Source organism: Balaenoptera acutorostrata, chromosome 5 (genome assembly GCF_949987535.1).
Source record: "Balaenoptera acutorostrata chromosome 5, mBalAcu1.1, whole genome shotgun sequence".
Classification (NCBI taxonomy): domain Eukaryota; kingdom Metazoa; phylum Chordata; class Mammalia; order Artiodactyla; family Balaenopteridae; genus Balaenoptera; species Balaenoptera acutorostrata.
The window spans coordinates 112,251,334-112,277,792 of record NC_080068.1 but is presented as its reverse complement, the minus strand read 5'-3'; the positions used below and the strand labels follow the sequence as shown (position 1 = coordinate 112,277,792).

The 26,459-nt window shown below is 41.4% G+C and overlaps 2 protein-coding genes across 2 annotated transcripts in view; both read right to left on the bottom strand.

Moving 5' to 3' along the window:
* Positions 1-191: 191 nt before the first annotated feature.
* Positions 192-20,588, bottom strand: LOC103020180 (cytochrome P450 2U1). The gene is made up of 5 exons (XM_007191001.2): positions 19,882-20,588; positions 7,976-8,611; positions 5,615-5,776; positions 4,265-4,432; positions 192-3,514 (listed from the first exon to the last, which is right to left on the bottom strand). Exons 1-5 carry the CDS (start codon positions 20,369-20,371, stop codon positions 3,339-3,341), a joined length of 1,632 nt encoding a protein of 543 aa, XP_007191063.2. The 5' UTR covers positions 20,372-20,588; the 3' UTR covers positions 192-3,338.
* The window catches only part of SGMS2 (sphingomyelin synthase 2), a 102,295-nt gene continuing 84,312 nt past the window's right edge, over positions 8,477-26,459 (bottom strand). Inside the window, exon 8 of the transcript XR_009008333.1 lies at positions 8,477-8,611. The gene's annotated coding sequence lies outside the window, so the exon portion shown is untranslated. The remainder of the gene's footprint in view (positions 8,612-26,459) is intronic.

Genomic DNA, 26,459 nt, shown 5'->3' with positions numbered 1-26,459 from the left:
GCTCTGAGAGGATATTTTAAAAGAATTATCCTCCTGTCTAGAGATCATGCTTATATTATATGTGGCCATCTCCCTCTTTTTGGAAGTCTATTCCCTCTTCCTTTTCTTAGCTTGACATCTGGTAAAAGAGAATTTTGTTTAGCAATTTAAAGAAAACAAAACCCCCAAAACCAGACATGACACTATCTCAGTTAAAATTAAAAGTTTAATATAAGCATCAAAAATCATGCTAATGATGAGGACTAAAAAGTAGGTATTAGGCAAACTTATAAAACAAAGTACTATTATTTTTACACTTCAAATAAATCATAAAGTAAAAAATCGTAAAATATCAACATGTGCAAGGGAAGCATTAACAGTCCTTTCAGTGGTTTGCCATAAACAGATGTTTTAAAAGTGCTACAGTTTAAGGCATTATATTTTAAAGTATAATAAACATCTGATTTCAACATAATCTCACAGAAGAGTTTTTTTCTCAAGTTAGCTACAAACTGTTTGGTTAGGGGGTACTGAATATGCATGCATAAATCGAAGAGTAATAAACTTGCTAATGCAAAGTCACTAGTGCAATTCCGAAGCATATGAAATTCCAGATCAGAACAAACTGCCCTGCTCATGGTACAGGGTAATCCACACATGCATCATCCATCTGAAGTCTCTAGGGGCTTCCCTGGTGGCACAGTGGTTAAGAATCCGCCTGCCAGTGCAGGGGACACGGGTTCAAGCCCAGGTCCAGGAAGATCCCACATGCCATGGAGCAACTAAGCCTGTGCGCCACAACTACTGAGCCTGCGCTCTACAGCCCGTGAGCCCCAACTACTGAGCCCACGTGCCACAACCACTGAAGCCCGTGCTCTGCAACAAGAGAAGCCACCGCAATGAGAAGCCCGCGCACTGCCATGAGGAGTAGCCCCCGCTCGCCACAACTAGAGAAAGCCTGCGCGCAGCAACGAAGGCCCAACGCAGCCAAAAATAAAAATTAATTAATTAATAAAAAATAAATAAATAAAGTCTCTATAACAACCTCTCCATTCACTCACAGTGCCTATGCATTTCGTTTCTTAGCTTTTCTTTTTTAATTAACAAAAACCCTCAAGGCACCTAAAGATTGGCCTGTATTTCATTAACCCATTTTGAAAGTGCAGAGGGGCAGACGGGTATGAGACCAATGCAGAGGGGCAGTATAGAGAAGCGGTACAGGAAGAACTCTCTGGTTACGAGGACTGGCAGGTCTGAAATGCGCTGTGGTACTTTTGCACTACATGTAGGCCGTAACTTCTCTAAGCCTGAGCTTCATCAGCTACAGAATGGCATCCTCTTACTAAACGTTCTTCAAGAATTATGTACGCACACAAGTAAAGCATGAAGTACGGTGCTAGCATGAGGAAAGGCTCAAAAGTACGGCTGCTTGTGTTATTATCACGATCCTTTCTATATAAGGAGTATAACGGGAGAATAAAGGAAAGGGCTAGCCACTTTTGGAGCATGCTCTCTCTGGCCAGGTCAGCTCTTCATCGTCTAGGACTGCTCAGACATTTAGCATCCTGGCCCCATGGCAACAAAAAAGCCATTAGCACCCCCATCACGGTGATAACTGAAAACACACCCACATATTTCCAAATAGCCCCTGAAAGAAGTCATTACCTTTTTTCAGAACTGTTCTTTTAGAGGGAGTTTATTTATTAAGAAACAACTTACTTATCTTAAAAAGAATAAGAATGCCTTCCTGTCTTTGCAAGTCTTCAAGGATGGGATACATTAGGCCTGGTGGCAGGAAGAACAGTTAAGGAACGTTCAGTACAGTTTGAATCCTTTTCTCATAAATCCCAGTATTAAAATTCCAGAGCTCACTACTCAGGGCTCAAAGTCAAAAGCTAGAGCTACATCCTTGTGAATAAACACAGCAGAAAGGAATTCTGCCATGAAGCCACTTCTTCAGCTAGGCTCACTGTTCATGTAGTTGAAATAGAAGGCGGACATATACATTCAGACAATAACCTTTCCTCAACATACTAAACAAGGGTCCACTTCATCCCATGTCTACAAAAAGTAAAAACTAAAATCATAAACAAAAAGATAATAACAAAACAAGTCCTCCAAAACCGACATAAGATCTGTGTCAAGAAAAGCTCTAGGGCTTCCCTGGTGGCGGTGCGGTGGTTAAGAATCCGCCTGCCAACGCAGGGGACACGGGTTCGAGCCCTGGTCCGGGAAGATCCTACATGCCGCGGAGCAACTAAGCCCGTGCGCCACAACTACTGAGCCTGAACTCTAGAGCCCGCAAGCCACAACTACTGAGTCCACATGCCACAACTACTGAAGCCCGCGCGCCTAAAGCCCATGCTCCGCAACAAGAGAAGCCACCACAGCGAGAAGCCTGTGCACCGCAACAAAGAGTAGCCCCCGGTCACCGCAACTAGAGAAAGCCCACGTGCAGCAACGAGTACCCAATGCAGCCAAAAATAAATGAATAAATTTTTTTTTTAATTAAAAAAAAAAAAAAAAGAACCTGCCTGCCAATGCAGGGGACACGGGTTCGAGCCCTGGTCCAGGAAGATCCCACATGTTGCGGAGCAACTAAGCCTATGCGCCACAACTAGTGAGCCCGCGTGTGCCCTAGAGCCTGTGCCCCGCAACAAGAGAAGTCACCGCAATGAGAGCCCACGCATGGCAATGAAGAGTAGCCCCTGCTCACCGCAACTAGAGAAAGTCCATGCAGCGACGAAGACGCAACGCAGCCAAAAAGAAATTAAGTAAAAAAATAAGAAGAAGAAGAAAAGCTCTAATTCATTGTCCCCTAAACCCACATCCTTCTCTGATGAAGTATTCAAGTCTGAACACCACTTTCATGTTGTCATGGGTCTTAAACAGGTAGGTCTTCCTTCTCCTCCTGAATTTGTTCTCCAGAGCTTAACAGTGCTTTGGTGATGTCAGAAAGGATGGCGCATTTGACCATCATTCATGCCAAGATAGAAAGAGAAGTCAAATTTTGTTACCGTCATTTTCCACGTGGAATGACTGAGGCACTGAGGGATGAGAAGAAATGCTCATTGGTGGAGGCTGCTGGGAATAAAATCCGGATCCCCTGCTTCCGAATCCAGTACTTTCGTCCCCATCCCCCAAGTCACATGCATTACTAAAATGGCTGAAGTTTCCTTCTGAGGAACCCTCCAAGATGAAAGGTCCCACGTGCTCTACCCTCTTTCCAATCTCTCTCTAATCCAAGCCTAACCTAGACCTGCAGAGTTGCTGGATCCGCTGTCAATTACAGAAGGAAGAATCTGTTTAGAAGGACATGTATTTACATTCTCTGCACCATCTCTTCATGGAGGTGTTCTTTATCTCTTTGAAATGATTATATTAAACGGATGTGGGGCTAAAGTTAGACCGTATTTCCCAGTCAGGATCGGCTTCGAGTCCTTAGGCAAAGCAAATGTGAAACTCTGCATTAGGCTCACGAACATCAGGAATAATTCCATCTTTGCCAGCTGCTCTCCCATACATACCCGCTTCCCTAAAAATGAGACGAGGAAAAAAGGTAAGGATTATAATACCATCCCTTTTCCTACCTCAAAAGGGATAAATTTATGAAATTTCTAAATTGAGTGTTTTAAAGGCAGACATAGAGAGTTTTGAAATAAAATTGCCACATATACCCCATGGCTTCCCACAGCCTATGCTGATCAGAATTTTTGCATACCAAGTTCACATTTTCACTCCTACTCATAAAAATCTATCCACATCCTAGGTAGGAACTAGAGACGGAGCCAATGAGGCGGGCTACCTTGCCTCCTCCATACTTACTTATTTCTTTCCTTGCTCTTACCTGGAAGATTAAGGAGAAAAGACATCAAATAAGAATCTCTAGAGCATTCCTTTTCTATAGAAAGAAGCCTATATGCCCTAATCTAGGAACCTAAAAGAGGGAATGGTGAGATTAGAGAGCCCACCCTCTCACCCACCATTCAGGCAGGTCAAAAGCTGCTCTTAACTCCAGCAGTTCCCTGGGACTCAAACAATCACCTGGACAACTCAAAAAGGAAGATTTCTAGTCATATTTAAAGATTTAAAACCAATTGCTTTCACTTTGTTTTTAAAATCTGAAGTAAACAGAGTGGAGATGCATTATCTAAATTATTTCTCTCTTATATTAGCTTGCCAAAAAAGAAACATTTTTAAAAGAGTATCATGAAATAATAAAAGATTCTTTTGGTTCTATTTCTTTTTTAAATTATACCATTAAGAAAATAAAAGTTTAACTGACCTATCCCAAAAGGAATAAATGTTTCCTTTTTAATAAGTTGTCCTTGATCATCCAGAAATCGATTAGGGTAGAAATCATTTGGTTTCTCCCAAATGGCTGGGTCTCTGTGTATTGACCACAAGTTGGGTAATATTATCGTGCCTTTAGGAATGGTATACCCTTGGAGCACTAAAACAAAACAAAACAAAACCACAGTATCATTCAACACGCTTTTACTAATAACTCTTGGTATACATCACTCTCTCAAAAAAAAAAAACACAAGAAAACAAAAAAAAAAGCTAGTTACATATCTAGCTTCTTAATTTGCTGAGAGCAAACTCTGAGGTACTTGAGGGCAGAGGCAAAACCTTATCAACTGGCATCCTCTCCATACCCTCCCAGGACCCAGCCTGAGACAGGGCACAGGAGTTGCTCTGATGGATATTGAGTTAATCAATTAAATCAAATGATAAAAACATTACAATTAAGAGAAAACATTAAAACGGAAATCATAGGGCATTTCAGGTGAACTTTCCCAAAGAATTACAAATTCCTAATACTTGTATACAATTTTACAGTTCCCAGTCTTTTATATCACACAATACAATGAAGAAGGTAAACTGAGGTAAAGGGATGTACAGGGAAGTCAATGCTGGTTCATACCAGCTGACAAGTTCATATGCACTTTAAACAACGCCCCAAGGATACTGCACACACCTTGTATCTAATTTACACCGAAGAAACTGCTAAGTGATCCAATGTCATTTATACGTGATTGCCTCCTACAACTGTCTTATAACTAGATTTAAGCCCATTTCATCACGGGCTATCTCCAGAGGACGAAAACTCCTTGCTATGAGGGATGCTTACAGTGAGTCTGAGTGCCTGAATGTCAAGGACACTGTAGGTGAAAGGCTGAAACACGTGCCTTCAGAATCAGATGGGCTCTTCTAATTCTTTAATACTTGTGCTTCAGTTGCAGGACCGTAAAAAATGAAGTAGAAGAATTCCCAGTTAAACTCCTTAATTTCATAATTAGGCTAGCTCTTTGGACCTCCAAGAACAGGAGGACTAAGAGGGGTCTTTGTTAATTCTGGAGTCTTTTTCTGCCAGTACAGCCAACTTAAACGGCAGCATAATTTGACCAGTGTAAGTGTGCACGCTCTGAAGGCTAGAGAGCTATTTACCAAACAGGCGGGGCTGGAACGCCAGCCGGTACAGCAAATAAGGGACAGCTGAGGCGGAAGCATCCTCTGGACATCTGATTATCCATGACAACAAACCCTTGCCACGCCCTCACCTCAAGTCCTCTGGATGAAGGGGACGGCCTTCCCTCAGGGGCGTTCCGAGGAGGAAGGCCCTGGACTTGCCTGTTTTCTCTGAGGTCATGTGAGGGATGGAGAGTGGTACCACCACGCTCAGCCTCTGAACCTCCATGATGGTGGCTTCTGTGTAGGGCATCCGGGCCTTGTCAGTGAGGGAAGGGGCACGGTCACCACCAATGACCCTTTCAATTTCTTCATGAACCTTTTCTATACAGAAAAAAAAAAGGAAAGCATAATCCAAAAGATAAGCCAGGAGAGACTGCCCTCCCATACACTCTTCCCATCACCATATGCACACAGCTGATAAGTCGGCAGCACAGGCCTGACTTGGCCTCAGTGAAGTGAAGCGCTGGTCAGATATTCCAGCGGAGGCAGCTGGTCCCAGGGACCCTGTACCAGCCTGGGACTCTGAAGGAGGATGGCAGAACAGACAGAGCAGCAAGGGGGAAAGCACTCTGGATTCAGGAGCACTCCGAATTATTCTCTCATATCAACATCTGATTGACTCTTAAGCTTTTACCTGTGACAACGTGTGGTAGCCCAACATGACCCCCAGTGATCCCCACTTCTTGGTGTTCACAGCTTTGTACCATCCCCTCCCACTTTGTTCCAAATTGGTCTGTGTGACCAACAGAATAAAGGAGAAGCGATGGCATGACCATTCTGAGCTTAGGTTATAAAAGACACTATGGCTTTTGTCTTGGCCACTTACTCTCTAGGGTCATTCACTCTGGGGGAAGGCAGCTGCCAGTAAAGCAGCCCTATGGAAAGTTCCAAGTGGCAAGGCCTGCAGCCAGCCGCCATGTGGATGAGTCATCTTGCAAGTGGGTCCTTCAGTCCCAGCCAAGTCTATAGATGTTTGTAGCCCCAGGCCAACATCTTGATTACAACTTCATGAGAAATCCTAAGCCAGACCATCCAGGCTAAGCTGCTCCTAGACTCCTGATCCTCAGAAACTATGTGAAATAATAAATGGTTGTTGTTTTAAGATGCTACATTTTGGGATAATTTGTTACTCATCAATAGTTAATGAATATAGGTAGGCACAATCCCATGTACAGTAGGCAGGAAATGGTCCCTCCAAGATGTCCACGCCATAATCCCCTGGAACCTGTGAATATGCTACCTTATATGGGAAAAAGGGACTTTGCAGATGTGATTAAATTAAGGACCTTGTGATAGGGAGATTATGCTGGATTTTCTGGGTGTGTCCAGCCTAATTACATGGGTTTTAAAATTGGAGAACTGGGACTTCCCTGGTGGCACAGTGGTTAAGAATCCACCTGCCAATGCAGGGGACATGGGTTCGAGCCCTGGTCTGGGAAGATTCCATATGCTGCAGACCAACTAAGCCCGTGCACCACAACTACTGAGCCTGCGCTCTAGAGCCCGCAAGCCACAACTACTGAAGCCCACGTGCCTTAGAGCCTGTGTGCAGCAACTGCCGAGCCAGCGTGCTGCAACTACTGAAGCCCACGCGCCTAGAGCCCGGGCTCCGCAACAAGAGAAGCCACTGCAATGAGAAGCCCGCGCACCGCAATGAAGGGTAGCCCCCACTCACCGCACCTAGAGAAAGCCCGCGCACAGCAACGAAGACCCGATGCAGACAAAAAAAAAAAATTGGAAACTTTTCCCAGTTGAGTTTAGAGTCAGAGGGAGATATGACTATGAAAGAATGGTCAGAGAGATGCAACATTGCTGGCTTCAAAGATGGAGCAAGGGGGCCACGAGCCAAGGAAGCTGGAAATGGCAAGGAGATGGATTCTCCTCCAGAGCCTCCAGAAAAGAATGCAGCCCTGTCAACATCTTGATTTTGGTTCACTGAGACATGTATCAGGCTTCTAATGTATAGAACTGTAACATAACAAATTTCTGTTGTCACTAACTGTGTGGTTATTTGTTGTAGGAGCAACGGAAAACAAATACACTGTTCTCCCCTGTATCCTTCCACTATGAACTTCCACTGAAATTCACTACCTATTGGTACTGATGTGGCGGAACTAGCTCTGTGACCTTGTGAAAATCACAGAACTTCTCTGGGCCTCTGGTCTCATCTTCAAAAAAGATGAATGGGTTCAGATGATCACTATGATTCTCTTCAACTCTAAAACAGTCTTCTCTAAAGTTCTTTCTTCATCATAGATTTCACACAGAATCAGACCTGTAGAGATTTAAAGCAGATTCAAGCAAGCTGTGACCTTAGTGCCACTGTCTAGAAACTTGGAGCTTCGTTGTTAACACCTTACCAATTCCCTATGAGATGCAAGTATTTCCATTTTGCTTTCCAGCCTGAAGACATTGCTTACTGACAGGAGCAACAGGATCACAAAGGTTGCTGATTTAAATGGAAATGAAAAAAAATATATCCTGGTTTTGCCATGAATAAAGGAAACATCTGTTTATTACCTTGTATGTCGGGGTTCAGTGACATATACAGGAGGCACCAAAGCAAAGAGTTAGTTGTGGTATCAGTGCCAGCAATGAAGAGATCGCCAATGATATAAAATAAGTAATCTTCATCAAAACTACTATTGCTATTATTTTTCCTCTCCTCCTCCACATGGAGAAGATACATGTCTATGAAGTCCTGAGGGTTCTCTACGTCCAGAGACTCTCGATGGTCTTTGATGATTTTTTTAAGGAAAATAGTTAAATCCTTTTCAATCTGTCTTAATTCCTTAAATGGTCCAAAGGGAAGGTAATAAAGCCAGGAGCATATGTTGACCAAGAGGAGCTGGGTGTTCAGACAGATTTCTAACGCTCGTGACATAAAATTAAGCATTTTCTTAAACTCACTATTGGTGTAATCAAAGCGCTGGCCAAAGCACAAAGAGCAAATTATGTTAGAGACAGCGTTGTTGACAATGGGGAAAGGATTGAAGAGGACTTCTCCATTCTTCTGCATTTCCTCTTTCACGTATTTGAACTCCTCAATAATCTTGGGCTCCAAGCTAAGCTTTCCCAAGCCAAAATGACGAAGAGTTGAATGAGAGAACTTCCTCTGTTGTCTCCAGACTGGACCATAATGTGCGAATACAATCCCTGCAAAAGGACACCAAGAAAAGAAGGTAAGAAAGAGCAATGCTTGATAATTAATACTGAACAGGACCAACCATGAAGGGTATTTGTATTTCTCAAGTCACTTGTGCAAAGTTCATATACGAACAGATAAAGATCACCAGCCAAGAAGAATGACTAGCAAAATTTAGTTATCAAGATAGTGTATGTTTATAATAACAAAAGTCATATCCAATTTGATTAGGAAAATTTGCTATTAAGCGTATTATTATATATACTAACTCCTTGTGAAATGAAACGAGTTTCAATGTCTAGAGTTAGTGTAAATTACAAAATCTTATTTTCGTAAGAGTGAATACAGACTAAGAAAATATTTCAGGCTAGATAAATGTGAACAGAAGGATAAGCATGGTTAACAGATTGCACATGAGGGCAGGGACAATATCTGATTTTGCTCATCATTGAAATCCAAACTTCTGGCATAGTGCTGTATACAAAGGAGGAGATTGTTAAATATGAGCTGAATAAATCAACAGCCCATTGGCCATCAAAGTTTGGATCAAATAACTGGCAGGTAATCTAAAATGTCTGTAGTTGCAAACAGCCCTAATTTAAAAACATCTGAACTCAAGGGCATTCACAACTACATCTTATTTGATTCTCACTTATGTTATACATCTTCCACCATCAAACCCAAAAGAATTACTCCCAGATGTTGTATCAGATTGTTCTCAAATTTTCCTTGTTTCCTGTCACTTACTCCATTCTCTTTTCCATGGTGTGCTTTATTGTTTCAGCGAGCTCTTCTCCTTCCATTTTTCATCCACTTCATTCCTGCTACCTTCAAGGACATGCTTCATTCATTTAACAAATATTTCTGAATGCCTACTATGTGCTAGACACTGGGATGCTGTGACTACAGCTGAGAATGAAATAAAGACCTCTCTCAGTGGTTAAGTCTTCTCACAATCTTTTATACCTATATAAAATGACTCTCAATGGAAATATCCACATGGTCAAGTGTATTGGGTTACTTGTCACTTCCATTTTCCTGCCTGGAATATTCCACACATCTGCTCAAATCTGATGTTGCTTTCTAGGCCTTTTGTTCAGGTGTTTTGTGACTTCCATTTGACATCATTTAGAAAAATTTTTTGACCCTCCTGTGTTGAACTCATTTCCTGGATTCTATGTCTTTACCTTATTTCACTCCTGTATTTTGCTGAAGCCCATCCTCTAATAGTTTCCTGGGACAGGACACATCAGAGGCAAATTTCTAAACAGTTTTAGAAAATGTATTTATTGTACCTTTCCCCCTCCACCAGAATTTTGAAGACATTGCTAAGAGTGCATTGATGCGTCATAAAATATGTACACCTTCGATGTGACTAGACATTATCAGCTTCTTCTCCAAAGTGGACAGTACACCAGAAGTAAATGAACGATCTCTTGTCAGATAGCTGCCATCACTTCGTAGTCATCAACATTTTATTTTTGCCAATCAGAGGGCTGAAATGCACCTCATCTGATTTTTATTTGCATTTCCCTGATTGTTACAGTGAGTCGGAGCAGCTTCTCATGTGGTTATTGGCCAGGTTTCCTATTCTGTGATTTGTACTTAATAACTGTGCAATTTTCTTCTTCTTATATATTCTACATGCATAGCAGACATTGTCTCCCATCATGTGAATTGCTTTTTCATGTTTTAATGCTATTACTTGATAAACATGTTTTGAAGGTAGTTCCATTTCTCAATCTTTTTCTTAGTGATTTGTGCTGCATGTCTTATTTTAGAAATCTTTTCCTACCACAGGTTTATAAATATATTCTCTACTTTCTTGTAAAATTTAAAAATTTTGCTTTTTCACATTTAAGCCTCTATAACCTACCTGGAATTTATATTTATGTTAGGTGCTCCTACTTATTGTGAAGAAGGAATCCACTCTTCCCCTTATTTTGATAACCTATTGTTCAAGCACCATTTATCAAACAGCCTCTCCTTTTCCCTACTGATCTACAACATTTGCTGTACACAGGCAGCTCAGTTTATAGGTTTTCTAGTCTGCTATATTGTATATTGGTCTATTTATTTATGACTGTGCTTAAAGCACACTGTCTTAACTACTGTTACTCTATAATAAGATCTAAATAGACTTTATAATAAGTCTTAATATCTAATAGGGAAGTCCCCACCACCACCATCTTGTTCATTTTCAAAATTGTTTTTTGATTACTCTTGGCTCTTTACTCATATTTATCAAGCTTTAATCAGCTTGTCAAGTTCTATTTTTAAAAAAAACACCTTTGAGATTTTGATGGGAATTGCATTTAACTTACAGATTAATTTGAAAATTGCCTTCTTTATGATAATTGGACTTACCTGCAATCCAAGAATAAATCCAACTTTGGTTATGATACTTTCATGTTTTTTTAAAGATACTGTTGGATTTGGTTTCCTAATATGTTGTTTTTAAAAATTCATATTCATACATGAAAATGGACTATAAATTTCCTTTCTCATAATGTATTTGTCTGGATATACTCACCTCCTAAAATGAGCCATGGTGTATTCTTTCTCTCTGGAAGAATTTGTCTATAATTATAATGGCATGTTCTTTTTTCCTTACGTTTATTCTTCTGTTGTTTTTCAGATATATAAAATCAGCTATCTAACTAATTTTCAGATCTTTACCCTAATAAAGGATAGTTAAGGCTGTACAATTGCCTTTGGGTGCCACTTTAGCTGCAGTCCACCAGTATTGTGTGCATGTCTTTTCAATGCATTTTAAGTATAAAAATTTGGGGACTTCCCTCGTGGTCCAGTGGTAAAGAATCCGCCTTACAATGCAGGGGACGCTGGTTCGATTCCTGGTTAGGGAACTAAGATCCCACATGCCGCGCGCCATGACTACTGAGCTCGCGCACCTCAGAGAGCCTGCGTTTTGCAAACTACAGAGCCCACGCGCTCTGGAACCCTCGCACCACAACTACAGAGCCCATGTGCCCTGCAGCCTGTGCAACACAACTAGAGAGAGAAAACCTGCGTGCCACGACTAGAGGGAAGCCCACACGCCGCAACGAAGAGCCCGCATACTGCAACAGAGCCTACATGCCGCAACTAAGACCCGACCCGGCCAAAAATAAATAAAATAAGTAAACAATAAAATAACTTTTTAAAAAAAGTATAAACATTTTTTTCTATTATTATTCTCTTTTGCCACCTAGATTAATTTGGCTTATGATGATTTTTGACATTGATGAGGCTAGTTTTTAGTCTAGCATGTGATCAATTTTAATAAAATTTCCAAATAAAGTTGAGAAGAATTTTTATACAAGCAATTGTTGGGTATAGGGTCCTCTTTCCAACAGAGAAAGCTACATAACTGTCAGACTCAAATCTTCTTTATCCCTGCCAAAGTTTTATCTGCCTGATCTATCAACTATTCAAATACTTACGTTAAAATAATTTGCACTAATGGTGCATTTGTCAATTCTTTTTTTCAGTTCTGTAAGTTCTTGCTACTTGTAGATATATATCATGGCTATATATTTATATATAATATATAAAATACTTTAAAATTAAGATATATAAATATATAAAATTAAAATGTATTTAAAAATTGTATATACCTACGTTGTTAGGTACATATGTATGCTAGACAACATTGTTAGGTACATTCAAATTTAGAAATAAATGCCCTCTATTAGTTTTTCCAATATTTATTTACAGTCCCCTACATGTCAGATACTAAGGGCATACAGATTTAAAAGACACAGTCTTTGTTCTCAAGATGCTTCCAGTTTTGTGAGTAACTGGATAAACCAACAACTCTAATACACTGTTGTATGTTAGACTGTATTGAAGTTGCATATTGTACTGAATGTTGTATGGTGGATTGCACTAAAGTTGCACAGTTGGAATGCATGGTATTGAATGCTGCATTGTTGGAATGCACTGTATTAAATGTTGTATGTTGGAGGTGTATTGAAGTTGCAATGTAGACAAAGGAAAATGCACCATGTCAGCTGAGGGAAAGCAGTACTTCTCAGAGAGGACATCTGAGCGATACTTCGTTTGTAAATAAGGATGTGTATGAAGGCACGTTTTAGAAAAATAAAGAACTTGGGGGATGTTAAAGAGGGTACAGTATTTCAAGAGGGCTGAATTATCTTCAGGGAAAAATTCAGGTTTAGATAAGGCAAGGAAATGGAGGGAACCTTCTCAAAAGAGACTAATATCTGGGCATTAGGTATTTGACAACAATCTGACAGGTATGAAGTGCAAGATAAGAGGTGACCAAGGAGACAGTGCCGGAGAATGCCAGGGATGAGAGGCAGGGACAGAATTAACGGCCTCAGGGTTTCAAACATTACAAAATACCCATGTCATGAAGCCAGAATGGCTTAAAGCAGGGGTCCCCAACCCCCGGGCCATGGACCAGTATCGGTCCGTGGCCTGTTAGGAAGTGGGCCGAACAGCAGGAGGTGAGTGGTGGGTGAACAAGCAAAGCTTCATTTGTATTTACAGCCATTCCCCATCGCTCGCATTACCACCTGAGCTCTGCCTCCTGGTGAGTTGTATAATTATTTCATTACATATTACAATGTAATAATAATAGAAATAAAGTGCACAGTAAATGTAATGCGCTTGAATCATCCCGAAACCATACCACTCCCTCCATCTGTGGAAAAATTGTCTTCCACGAAACTGGTCCTTGGTGCCAAAAAGGTTGGGGAGCACTGGCTTAGAGTCTTAAGAGTGTTTGGAAGAGGTTCAGGCACACCCTGTAGTTGCTGACATCTCCATTCTTAGCCCTGAATGTATACAGTGGATGTACACAAAGACTTCATCTCAAGGAGGATAATAACACTGAAAAATAAACATGGCTCCAAAGCAAAAACCAGGACTATTGTTTGGGAATGACAAAAACATACCCTCAAGCTAGTCTGGCAAAAAGGCCAGTTAGGCTGTGGATGGAACCAAAAAGCAGGAAGAGCTGGGTGTTACCACCTCGGAGAAGACTAAATGCCACAGAACTCCTCTCTGCACCTATTTTTCACTTCTTTCTTCCTGACTGACTTCATTCTTTCCTACTGTGAACCAGCTTTTCCAAGAACTGGGAGCTATCTTGAGATGCCCATTCTCCCATTTTCACCACCGGAGAGAAAAGCCCTCTAAAGCCCTCTATTCTCTAGTTCTAACCTGAAAAATGCTGGGGAAGGACTCAGATGTTTCAGTCAGGTATCCCATGGTGATACCAATTTGGAATACTTTACATTTATTATTTGGCTTGAGGTTTCCAAACTATGCCACAAGTATCAATTCTTACCCCAAAACTATGTGTGGATCGATCTGTAGCTATGAACTCTTGAGTTCTGTGTCCAGCCCACAGACTCACTACCATCACAAAAAGGTGAGATATTCTGATCAAACCACCTTTGATCAGGGGTCTATCCCCTGACTAATCACTGTGGCCAGAGAGGGGAATTCATGTAAAGATATGGCATCTCCCGTTCCAACCACAGTTAATGGATACAAAAGGGTGGTGGAGCCAGAGTTCCTCAGAAGAAGGGGTTGCTCTTGTCAGAGGACTAGGTGCTAGACAGTTGAAACAAAAATCTACCTCAAACCAAACAAAGGATAGGCTAAATTGACTATGATACATTCTCACAAAGGAATATTGTACAGTTCTTAAGAACTTTGTAGAAAATTCAATAATATGGAAAAATATTCATAATACTTTGATAAAAATAATTTTAAAGAGTGTGAAGAATATATTTCCATTTCAAGGAAGCAAATATATTTTTTAAAATACCTGTACATATAGAAAAAAAATACTAGAAGACTGCCACAGATTGAATGTGTCCCTTCAGAATTCATATGTTAAATCCTAATGCCTGGCGTGATGGTATTTGAAAGTAATCTTTGGGATGTGATTAGGTCATGAGGATGGAGCCCTCATGAATGGGATTAGTGCCTTTATAAAAGAGGCCCCAGAGATCTCCCTTGCTCCCTTCACCATGTGAGGTTACAGACAGTTGTCTGTGAGTCAGGAAGCTGGCCCCCAACAGACACCAATCAGCTGACACCTTGATCTTGAATTCTCAGACTCCAGAAATAAATTCTGTTGTTTATAAGCCACCTAGCACATGGAACTCTGTTACAGCAGCTCAAATAGACTAAAACAAAGGTGATACATAAAAATGTTAATAGTGGCTATCTCAAAATAACACTGATCACAGATGATTTTCAATTATTTTTTAAAAGAATTAAAAGGAATTTTTACTCCTGTTCCATGTTTTATGTTTTACAATAAGCAACATATATTACTAAAATAAAAATAGTTAAAATACATTAAATTTGATGCAATTCTATGTTGATCACACATACGTTTTCTTTCTCTTGAAGCAGAGAAAGTGTTATCCACTGATTATATTTGCCTTTCCCTTCCATAGGGTCATATAAGTGTCCCTCTTAGTGGGAATTCAGGCCTTCTTGAAATGAGCACGTAACTATTTAAAATATGTACTTTACTGCATTTACTACAAGATTCAGTTATCTTGTTTTCCTCATTCATTTTCAAATAGCTCAAATGAACTTTCACTTTCTATCTTTATTTCCTAATTTCATTTGTATCTTGTACCCCTTCGAGGTAGTCAATCCTGACTGGTCTATCCTGTACTTCTAAAGTTCTTCAAAATTTCCTTTTGCCTCCCATTTTCATGTCTTTGCAATTTCCTTTGACTCTTGCTCCAAGTCTCTAGAAATCTCTCAAAATTAGAAGTAATCTAATTTCTATCAACAGGGAAACAGATAAATTACAAAAGCTAAAGGTAGAAAGATACTTTATAAATATATGACATATGTAAGGTTTTAAAAAACATACCAAATAAAGCTATGTACTGTTTATGAATCTGAAGCAAATGTGAACAGTGATGAATGAGTTTATATTACTCTCTGAACTTTATATTTGAAATATTTTAAAATAAAAATGTGATGTGCATAAACCTTTGAGAAGAAACAGACCACACTTAAAGTACTCTTTTGGTAGCCTTGGCTCTGACTTTGTAAGTTTTTTTATTGAAGTATAGTTAATTTACAATATTATATTAGTTTCAGGCATATAAGACAGTGTTTCAAAATTTTTAGATTATACTCCATTTAATGTTATTATAAAACATTGGCTATATTCCTTGTGATGTGCAATATACCCTTGTAGCTTATTTATTTTATACACAGTAGTTTGTACCTCTTAATCTGACTTTGTAACTTTATTAACTATTCCTGCTCAGGAACAAAATCAGATGGATGAATAAGTATGATGGGCATACCTGATGTAAAACATCTTTCTGGCCTATCTACCTTACTATAATTTTTATGCTTAAAAAGAACATCAACTTGTCTAAGCATGATAACTTGAAAAACTCAAATATAATAAATAACCTCCCTACATTCTAGAACTTGCTGGCAATGTGTTAGTGAACTATTTCCAGCACATCACTGTTCATGAAATATTCCTTCTCTTCCAGTCTCACCAACTTTAGCAGCAAAACTCTTTTTAAAATATCTTATAAAAATATAAACATTTAATAACGTTATTGGCCTCTAATTCCTAATACCACTCTTTCTTTTTCTTTCTCTAGGCATCCTGCTTCTGGACAACTTCACATTTTACAATCTTGTCACTGGAAACAGCACTAAAGGTGGCTCGGGCACTCCTCAAATCTTGCTGAGCTGAGCTGCTCAGCCTTTCACTCCTGTGCCCTATCTTCTTCAGGATGACCATGCCATCCAATTCTTGATCTATGACGGCTACCCAGAACTCATCTGCTTCTTCATCCTTCGATGGGCATCTTGAAATAAACTCACATTCTTCCCTTTTATTTTTCACTCTTGAAACAATTCCATTAAAAGATTCCTTGACTATCTACATTTTCCTATTCAGATGGCCTGTTCTTTATTCCAAGTTAAATCGACAAGCATTTTCCTTGTGACATATGGTTCTTGCTTTACTTTCTCCTGTCAATCACTTTCACCAGCAACATAAATTTCTTACAGCACATTCGCCCAACACATATCCACCAGAATACAAGAGCAGCATCACCTAAAAAGTCCTAACTGTCTCTTGGAGGAATTAATGCTTTAGTTGAGATGCTGAAGCACCAAATTACCCCAGGCTCCCAGGACTTTCCAAAATAAGGAGGGATCCAATAATAAGCTGTGATCCAACTAATACTTAGAAACTGCCTTATTATAGATTCTTAACCAAACTGTACATCCACCAAGAAGGACCTCGAAGAAGAAAATCTAATTCCTACCTTTAAAAATCAGGAGGAAAAGACAGATGAGCAACAAAAGTGACAATATAATGTGGTAAGTGCATCAATAGATGTATGTATGTATCAATAGATGTATGCATGCATTCATTCATTTCTTGATTACCTGCTCTGTGACGATTAGTAGGCATACAGTGGTTAACAAGATGAGCCAAATCTTTGCCCTCACAGAGTTCACATTCCAGTGGTAGGTGGGGTTGGTAATAGGCTAAATGCTTTCAAAGTTTTTAATGAATGAGGTTAGTGAAATATAAATGAGATAAAGTAAGTTGTGATATTAGGCAGTGTCTAAAATAGTAGTGAAAGGTAACAACTGGCCTGAGAGATGATAAGGAATAAACCAAGTAAAAAATTATCCCAGGGGACTTCCCTGGTGGCGCAGTGGATAGGACTCCGAGCTCCCAATGTAGGGGGCCTAGGTTCGATCCCTGGTCAGGGAACTAGATCCTACATGCGTGCCACAACTAAGGAGCCCACATGTCGCAACTAAGACCCAGTGCAACCAAATAAATAAATAAATATTAAAAAAATTTTTTTTAAGTTATCCCAGGCCTAAGGACGACAAAACCCAGTAGCCTGAGGCAGTCACCAACTTGCCAGGAATCAGCTTAGTGTGTCCAGAGCAGACACTGTACTTGAAATGTACAATAAAGGGAGAGTGGAAAGAGATAAAGTCAGAAAGGCAGGCAGAAACCAGATCCTTTGGGGCACAGTAGGTCTAGTATGGAGTCGGAAACAACTGGTTTCAGTGGGGGAAGCGAAATGATTTGTTCTGATTCACATTTTTTTTTTTTTAAAGAAATCCCTTTGGCTGCTATATGGATAAAAGATCAGAGCAGAAGCAAGCAGACTAGTTAAAAGGCTTCTGGAGTAAGAAACGAAAAATGATGGTAGCTTGGATGAGATGTAGATGGAGAGAAGTGAATGGATACAGAACATGGATATATCTGCAGTAGGCTGACAAGACTTATTAACTGGTAGGGAAAGGGATGAGGGTTTAAACGAAAACAGTGGTATCACAGAGAAAACAGTAGCTCACCTCTACCTGGGAGGATAGAGAAATATGTCACAGAACACATTCTCAGAGAGGTGACATTTAAGCAGGTATGAAAAAATACAACACAAGTGTTGGTGAGGATATGGAGAAACTGAAACATTGGTTGTTGCTGGTAGGAATGTAAAATGGTGCAGCTGCTATGGAAAATGGTATGGCAGTTACTCAAAAATATTAAACATATAATTATGAGATGATCAAGCAATTCCACTTCTGGATTTACACCCAAAAGAACTGAAAGCAAGGACTTAAACAGATATTTGTAGACATACCATGTTCACAGCAGCATTTTTCACAATAGTCTAAAGATCGAAGCATGCAAGTATCCATCAGGGGACGAATGGATGAACGAAATGTGGTACATACATTCAATGGAATAGTATTCGGTCTTAAAAAGGAAAGCAATTCTCACACATGCTACAATATGGATGAACCTTAAAACATGATACTAAGTGAAATACGTCAGTCACAAAAGGATAAATATTGTATGATTTCACTTGTATAAAGTACCTAGGATAGTCAAATTCACAGAGACGGAAAACAGAATGGTGGTTGCCAGGGGTTAGAGAGTTTTTAAATGTTCAATGGGTTTTTAGTGTTTGTTTCATGGTATAAAGTTTCAGTTCTGCAAGATGAAAAGAGTTCTGGAGATAGTGGTGATGGTTTCACAACAACGTGAATGACTTAATGCCACTAAACTGTACACTTAAAAATGGTTAAGATGGTAAATTTTATGTTATCTGTATTTCACCACAATTTTTTTAAAAAGAGAGAGGAAAAGAAAAGCAGGTGGGAGTTCTCCAGGCAGCCATGAGAATGGAAGAGAATTCCAGGTAGAAGAAGCAGCATGTGTGAAGACATGAAGAGGGTGAGGTATGAACTGTGACACGTATGATTTGTTTTTCAGTGGGACATTTAGAATATTAAGACCATCATTACAATTCATTTAACATCCTGATGCAAAATTCTGGCTTAATCAGATTCTGAAAAGCCTGGATCTCTTTATACCACATGCCAGGAAGAGGAAGTAGCAGTTCATTCACTTAATAAATAGCTATTGACTCCTATATGTGCCAGGCAGGACAAGGAATAACTCTGTCTTCCTAGATGTCAGTCTAGTGGTGAAGACTCACATTCAGGCCAAGGTTACAAAATTATGAAGCCTCAGTATTGATAAGTGCAGTGAAGGAAAAGTACTCGTGCAATGAAACTGGTTCTAACAAGGGAGACTAACTTACCTGGAACGGAAGTGAGAAAAAAAACTCCCTGAGGGAAAGACATTTAAATTAACACCTGACCGAAGGGTAGGATTGACACAGACGGAAACACCGTCTGGGACCCGTGCCGACCAATAACACAAAGGGGAACACTGATAAACAAAAAGGACAAATGTGATATTCTATTGCAGCGGATAACATGTTTACCAATGCTCAAGACTGCCCAACATAGACTTCCATAAGCAGGAATCACAGAAACTATAAACCTATTGTATATTAGGTTTGCCAATTGGCTCTTAATCGTGTTTTCTGGACTTTCTATCTTATGGGGAAATAATCTTCTTAAACTCTTGCACCCAAAACGCAGAAGGTGTAAATATCCCTCTCTCTTTCTAACACGGCCGAAGTTTCTCGTCGGGAACACAGCCTGAAGAGGCCTTGTTCTGGGAAGGAGCGAATACTCCTGGAAAGATGGAACCTATCACAGCTGCAGGGGATCTCAAAGGCACCGGGAGTGGGAGGCAGCGCCGCCCTCCCCCTCCGGCGCTGGGTGCAGGTGTGAGGCAGGCTGGGTGCGCGCGGCCGCAGGGGGCACAGAACTCCCAGCCCCGGCGCACCTGCAGCCCCATCCGCGCGCTCACATGGCCCGTGACCCCCAAGGCTCCCGCGGCCGCGGCCCAGCTCACCCTTCCCCTTGGTCAGGATGTAGCTGAGCGGCATCCGCGGGCGGTCGCTGAAGACCTCGGCCTGCTGCACCAGCGCCTCGCGCACGCTGTGGAAGTCGTTGAGGACCACCACCAGGTAGTGGCCGATGAAGAAGCTGTAGATGTTGCCGTACACACGGGCCAGGTCTGCCAGGAGCAACTGCACGCCCAGGCCCGAGGTATTCAATTCTCCGGTCCTTGCCCGCCGGTACGGCCAGCTCTTCCGTCGGAGGAAAGGCGGCAGCAGCACGAAGCCGAAGTTGCCCACCACGGGCCAGGGCGTGGGCCCGGGGGGGATGCCCCGCTTCGGGAGCCGCCACAGCCAGCTCCAGCCCAGCAGCGCGGCGAGAACGAGCAGCAGCAGCGCGCCGCCCGTGGGGTCCAGCCGCAGCAGCCCCGGCGGCGCGTGCAGGAGGCGCAGAGGCCAAGGGGAGTCCTCGACGGGGGCCTGGGGCAGCCCGGCGGAGGCCATGGCCTGTGCGCCCGTGTCCTCAGCCCCGGGCTCCTACCACTAACCCCAGGAAAGGACACGCAGACACCGGTACTCAGCCCCAACACCAACTGCCCTGGAAGCCCGGGGGCGGGGAGGAGCGAGAGCGGCGGAGGCCGCTCCGGATTGGCTGCGCCCACCGCTTCCTCCCCAGCCCCTCCAATCAGCGACGCCCGAGAAGAAACGGGGACGCACTCGCAACCAGGCTGTGGCGGTCCGCCGACTATGGGCAAGCTGTCTGGAAGTCGGCCGCCCAATCCGGGTCGCGCCCCTCCCCTGGGTCGGACTTGGCTGTGACCGCCCCTGAGAAAAAGGATGCTCGCACCACATCCTTACGCTCTGATTGGTTACCGGATTTCCTGTGTTATTTGTCAGTTGAGTGCTTAAACCGTGCCAGGTCAACAGGCCCCTCGTATGACTCAGCCTCAACACCAGCAGTTCTACCCTGAGCTGGGCGAGAGGGGTCCCCGCCCCATCTCCTGGTAGCAAAAAGACAGGGTTACTGCTTTATCCATATCGGGATTCGGAGGAAGAAATGACCCTTTCCTCCACCCACTGACAGCAGGATGATGGAAATGCAATGTGTAGAATTTGTAGATGTAGGTGGCCAACGCTCCGGAGAAAGGATGGGTGGGGAATAGTGGGTTGGGTGGGGTGATGGAGTAAAGCTCTTATAACTTGCCATACACGGGAATATCCCTTTTATGTGGAGAGTGAAAGTTCAGCGTCCGTTTCAGCGTGTGGCCTGGGTAAAGCCGAAGACCTAATCCAGAAATTTGCTTGGAGGATTTAAGTAGCTAATAATATAAAAAGAAAATCAATAGGGTGAGGAGTGGGTCACAATATCATTATAACTATGCTGAGGTTGAGATTTTAAGTGAGAATTGTGTAATGCTTTCAATACAAAGTCCTTTAATTTTCCGTAATTATGGCTCCTAGGCACTTCCCTTTTCTGTCTTCTACAGGCTAAATCCTCTGGTTTCTCTTATGTTAGGTTGACACATAGAATTGTCGATATTAGACCATTTTCTGTCTGCTAAAAGGCCAGTCTCATATAAATCAACTTAACTGATGATAATGAACAAATGTTTCCCGTTTTCTGATCCTTTTTATTCTTTATTTCACATCTACTGTTCTAATACTATTTTTGCCATGCTCTTCATAAATTATTTTAAGCTTCCCCAAAAAACACACCTCTTATCTTCTGTAAGTAACCACTGTTAGATTACTTTTCTCATTTTTTTTCAGTTTAGAGAATTTAAAAAATTTTACCACTTGTTTCCACAGATGATCTTCAATATGTCATCTGATTCTCTTCATAGCCTGTTCTCCAAAATAGTAGCCACTAACATCTTTCCTTACAGGCAACTTAAAGTCACAAATGATTTTAAAATACTTGACCATGTGACTAATTTAACGACCCTAAAAGACACCCTCTTATACAGGATATAATTACATTCACATTGTTTTCCTAAGTAATTCTATTATTTAGGCTAACAGCTCTGTAATGCAGATAGGAAGTATTATGGGCTGAGTTGTGTTCCCCCAAAATTCATATGTTGAAGTCCTAACCCCCAGTACCTCAGAATGAGACTGTTTGGAGATAGGGTCTTTAAAGAGGTAAAGTAAAATGAGGTCATATAAGTGGACTGTAATCCAATATCACTGGTGTCTTTTTAACAAAAAGAGATTAGGACATGGACAGACAGAGGGAAGCCAACATGAAAACACAGGGAGAAGATGACCATCTACAAGACAGGGAGAGAGTCCTCAGAAGAGATCAGCCCTACCAACACCTTGATCTTAAGAGTTCTAGCCTCCAGAACTGTGAGGAAATAAGTCTGTAGTACTTTGTTATGGCAGCCCTTGCAAACTAATAGAGGAAGCTACAATGTTCATAATACATACTATGGATAAACTATTTTAAACATGAAACCACATAGCTCATCCAGTGCTTCTTAGGGATGAATTTCCCCAAATGATATTCAGGGCTTTCTTGCCAGAAAAAGGAGTACTTTCTGCTCCATCCTTCCTATTTTAAATAGATGAATAATATAATAATGAGTAGCAGTAAAGGAAGAGAATACTAAAAGATCTTTGGGCTGGGAAGAGAGGGAAAGGAAGACAAGAAGGGCATTAAGGAAAACATTTTAAAATTGAATCCCCCAAAATAATTTTAAACCACTCGCTTTCTCACTGGAATCCTTCTTGCTGTACATGGATTTCAGCCACAATTGTTGGTAACAGTATATCCAAAATATCTGTACTATTATTTTGTTATCAAGAGTGGTGTTGGGCTTCCCTGGTGACGCAGTGGTTAAGAATCCGCCTGCCAATGCAGGGAACACGGGTTCCAGCCCTGGTCCAGGAAGATCCCACATGCCGCGAAGCAACTAAGCCTGTGCACTACAACTACTGAGCCTGTACTCTGGAGCCCATGCACCACAACTACTGAGCCTCCGCTCTAGAGCCTGCATGCCACAGCTACTGAAGCCCAAGCGACTAGAGGCCGTGCTCCACAACAAGAGAAGCCACCGTGATGAGAAGCCCACGTACCACAGCAAAGAGTAGCCCCCATTCGCCACAACTAGAGAAAGCCCGCGCAGCAACGAAGACCCAATGCAGCCAAAAATGAATAAATTAAATAAATTTTTTAAGAAAGAGTATATTGGCTAATTCTCATATTTTTGTGAATTTTTCTGTTTGGACAATTCATTTTAAATAGCTCCAGCAGCAGATTTCTCAACACTTCTCTTGGAAAGGCTGTCGTATAGCAAAACAGCCTTTGACAACTTTTTCTGCTTTTGAGCTTAACTCTCTTTAATCTTAAGACCTTTTGGCACTTGCCCAAACTCTGGTGTTACCCCAATATATAGGCAGGTCATTCAAAAGTCAGCTCACTAGATTAGTTTCTGGTGAAATCTACTAACTTTGTTGGTAGTTCAACATTGCACCAGACATATAACTCCACTGTGATGGGCCAGCTGTAGCTACTTATGACCGGGATAATCACCCTTAATTCAATGGTCAAGGGCAAGCCGCAGTTTACCTCTTTGAATGAATTGTCCTTTTGCATTAGAAAAAACTGTTTCCACACTAGCAATTCATCACTCATTTTTCTGGATGTTTCTGGAGAGATACAGCAAAACAATTCATGCATCTGATTAGTGTACAAAATGTGGGGAAGAGGCAGAGTGGAGGCTTTGGAAACATAAGCTTAAACACCTGACATTGTTCTCAACTGAAATCCAAAAGCTTGTACAGTGTGACAAACATATGTGTCTTGTATTAAGTAGAAAATTCTAAATCCTTGCAATTTAAAAATTCTAAAATTCCTTCCAATGAAATTTAAAAGTTTTAAAATCCCATGAATTTATTTTCTGATTAGACTTGAATATATATTAATGAGTCAGGTAGTATCAAGTCTTTTACTAAACATTATCTCCAATCCTCACCATGACATTGGGAGGTAGGTTTCTTCACTCTCATTTTACAGAAGGGACGGACATGATGATTCAGAAAGGTAAAGTAACTTGCTTAGGAATTAAACCTAGGGGCTGAGTCCAAAGTCTTTGGATTTTCCACTTCAGCCTTTATTTTTCAATCCATATTTTTGGCTAAAATCTCACAAAATACATATAATATGATGGCTACTGAAACATTTAAGTTATAAACATCTGATGATTTGTTAAGTGCTTCAATTATTTTAAAGCAAATTATTTAGAGGCATGACGGGCAATTTCCTTTTCATCAAAGCCTCATAAATTTTGTTAATATTCCGAACACAAAAGATGATATTTAAAAAAACTCATTCAACAAATATTTGCTGTATGTGATAAGAACTTTATTAGACACTGGAATGAATACTAAGACAATTCCTTCTCTTAAGGAAATTTGGTATGTTAACAGGACATATTTTTTGAAATCTTATATCAGTGAGTGTATCTCACATTTTGACAATTAGTTTGTATGTACCTTTTAGGGATGAACTCAGATTCAGAGAAGTAAGGTAAAGTTTTCAGGAGATGAGACTTCAGCTGAACTTTCAGGACAAGCAAGATCTGGATATATTGATTGATACGTGAATAACTTCAGAGCTAGAACTATGGTACCTAAAATATTTAACTGAATTTGGCTAACACTTAACCGAATGTGTATCTTATAACAACATCTTTAGTCTCCCCAACAATTCTGTGAGACATGGACTATTATTATTTCCATCCCACTAATAAAGAAACCGAGGCACAGAGGTTAGGCAACTTGTTTGACGTCTTCCACATCCAGCCAGCACTGGAAGAACCAAGATCCAGACCCAGAGAGCACGGGGCCACCATGTCACACTGCCTTCCTGGGTACACAGGTGACGGTCTGGTTGGGGGAAGCACCTCACGTGGTTGGATTGGGCACTGCAGCACAGAGGACCGGGATGAGAGCAGCCTCACCAGGACAGAGGGCGCTGCTCATTGAAGCAGTGCGAAAGTGCCTTGCAGAGACAGGCTCACAGATTACCAAAAGCCACGGGACCCAAAGAGCTTAAGATCTTGCACAAAAAAGTGCAGTTTGCTTTTAAAAGATGTATTTGTATAAAATCAAGAAACCCAGGTGTTGTGGACTACATGATGTTAGTGTCCCCGTGAAAATCCATTACGTTGAAACCCTAACCCCCAGGGGATTGTATGCAAAGTTGTCTTTGGGAGGTAATTGGGTTTAGAGGAGATCAGGAGGGTGATGAGATTAGTGTCCTTAGAAGAAGAGAAAGACACTAGAGCTCTCACTCCTCCACGGGTCCCACAGGGGAGGAAACCAGGAAGAGGGCCCTCACCAGAACCTGACCATGCTGGAACCCTGGCCTCAGACTTCCCGACCTCCAGAACTGTGAGAAATTAAACGTCTGTCGTTTAAGCCACCCAGTTTATGGTATTTTGTTAAAATGGCTTAAACCCACGCAGACATCAGGGAAATGTCTTTCCCCTGGTGTCAAATGTAAACATTCCCTTCAACCCATGGACTGGGAAACTGACCAGATGTAATACAAAATATGTTCAAAAGTATCACTTCCTCCCTGCGAAACCCTGTGTGCTTGGGGACCTGGGGTGTGTGCTCTGGGGGCTCAGTCTCCTCGCAGACCCAGAGCCCCTGCCATCGGCCAGAGGCAGGTGTGTGATGACAGAACAGGACTGACGGGGCAACTGGGTTTTGCCCCCTTCATCACACGTCAGTAATAGGGCATGAGGATACAAAGAGGAAAGAGCATATTTATAGATGAAAGGACTAGAGTTAACGTGGAGACAGGAAATCTGATGAATGTGGGTCAAAGAATCTTACAGGGCTCAAGCTCAAGCCCTCCGTAACTTTGCTCTCAACAGCACAAAACTTGGTTGTCAAAAGATTTCTGGAAGAGGCAATTCTTCCTCTCCTGCATTCCTCCCACGGCAGGTGATTCTTCCATCCCATTAGTTCGGTGGGAAAATTATGGGCTATGGGCAATTGTGTGCCAATCAGCCAGCGGGGCTCCTTGTACTATATTTAGCTCTCTGAGTCTGGAGTTCCCTCAAGTGTAAAAAGAGCATAATGAGATTCACCTGGCTTTAAACAAGAGGAAACCAAGGAGCAGTGCCTGATACATGGTAGCTTCTCAAAAGTAGTGGCTTCTTTTTTCTTTATCCAAATAAACACACGATTTAAGGAACTTAGGAAGAAAAAGAGATAACTTCTTGGATATAAGAACTGAAGTAAAACGTGCCCAGAAACTTGATCAGAAGCAAGGGCACACGTTGGACAGATTTTTAGCACAGAGAACTCACCAGCTCACACCAGGACCAAACAATCCTATAGCTTCACTTTGGTCCCTTGGGGAGCCCAGAATCAATCCAGACTACAGTGTGTCCCAAGACTCTGTTCCATTTCCTCAGAGCTTTGCTATCCTTTGAAAACAGGTCATTGTATCTCTCCCGCCTTTTGACATTCCCTTGGGAATAATCCCTGAGAGAGTCACATTTAGAGATAAAACCTTATGCACTTTGGTGCCCCCCCCCCACAACTTGTGTAAGGCTAAGGTACATGATTACCT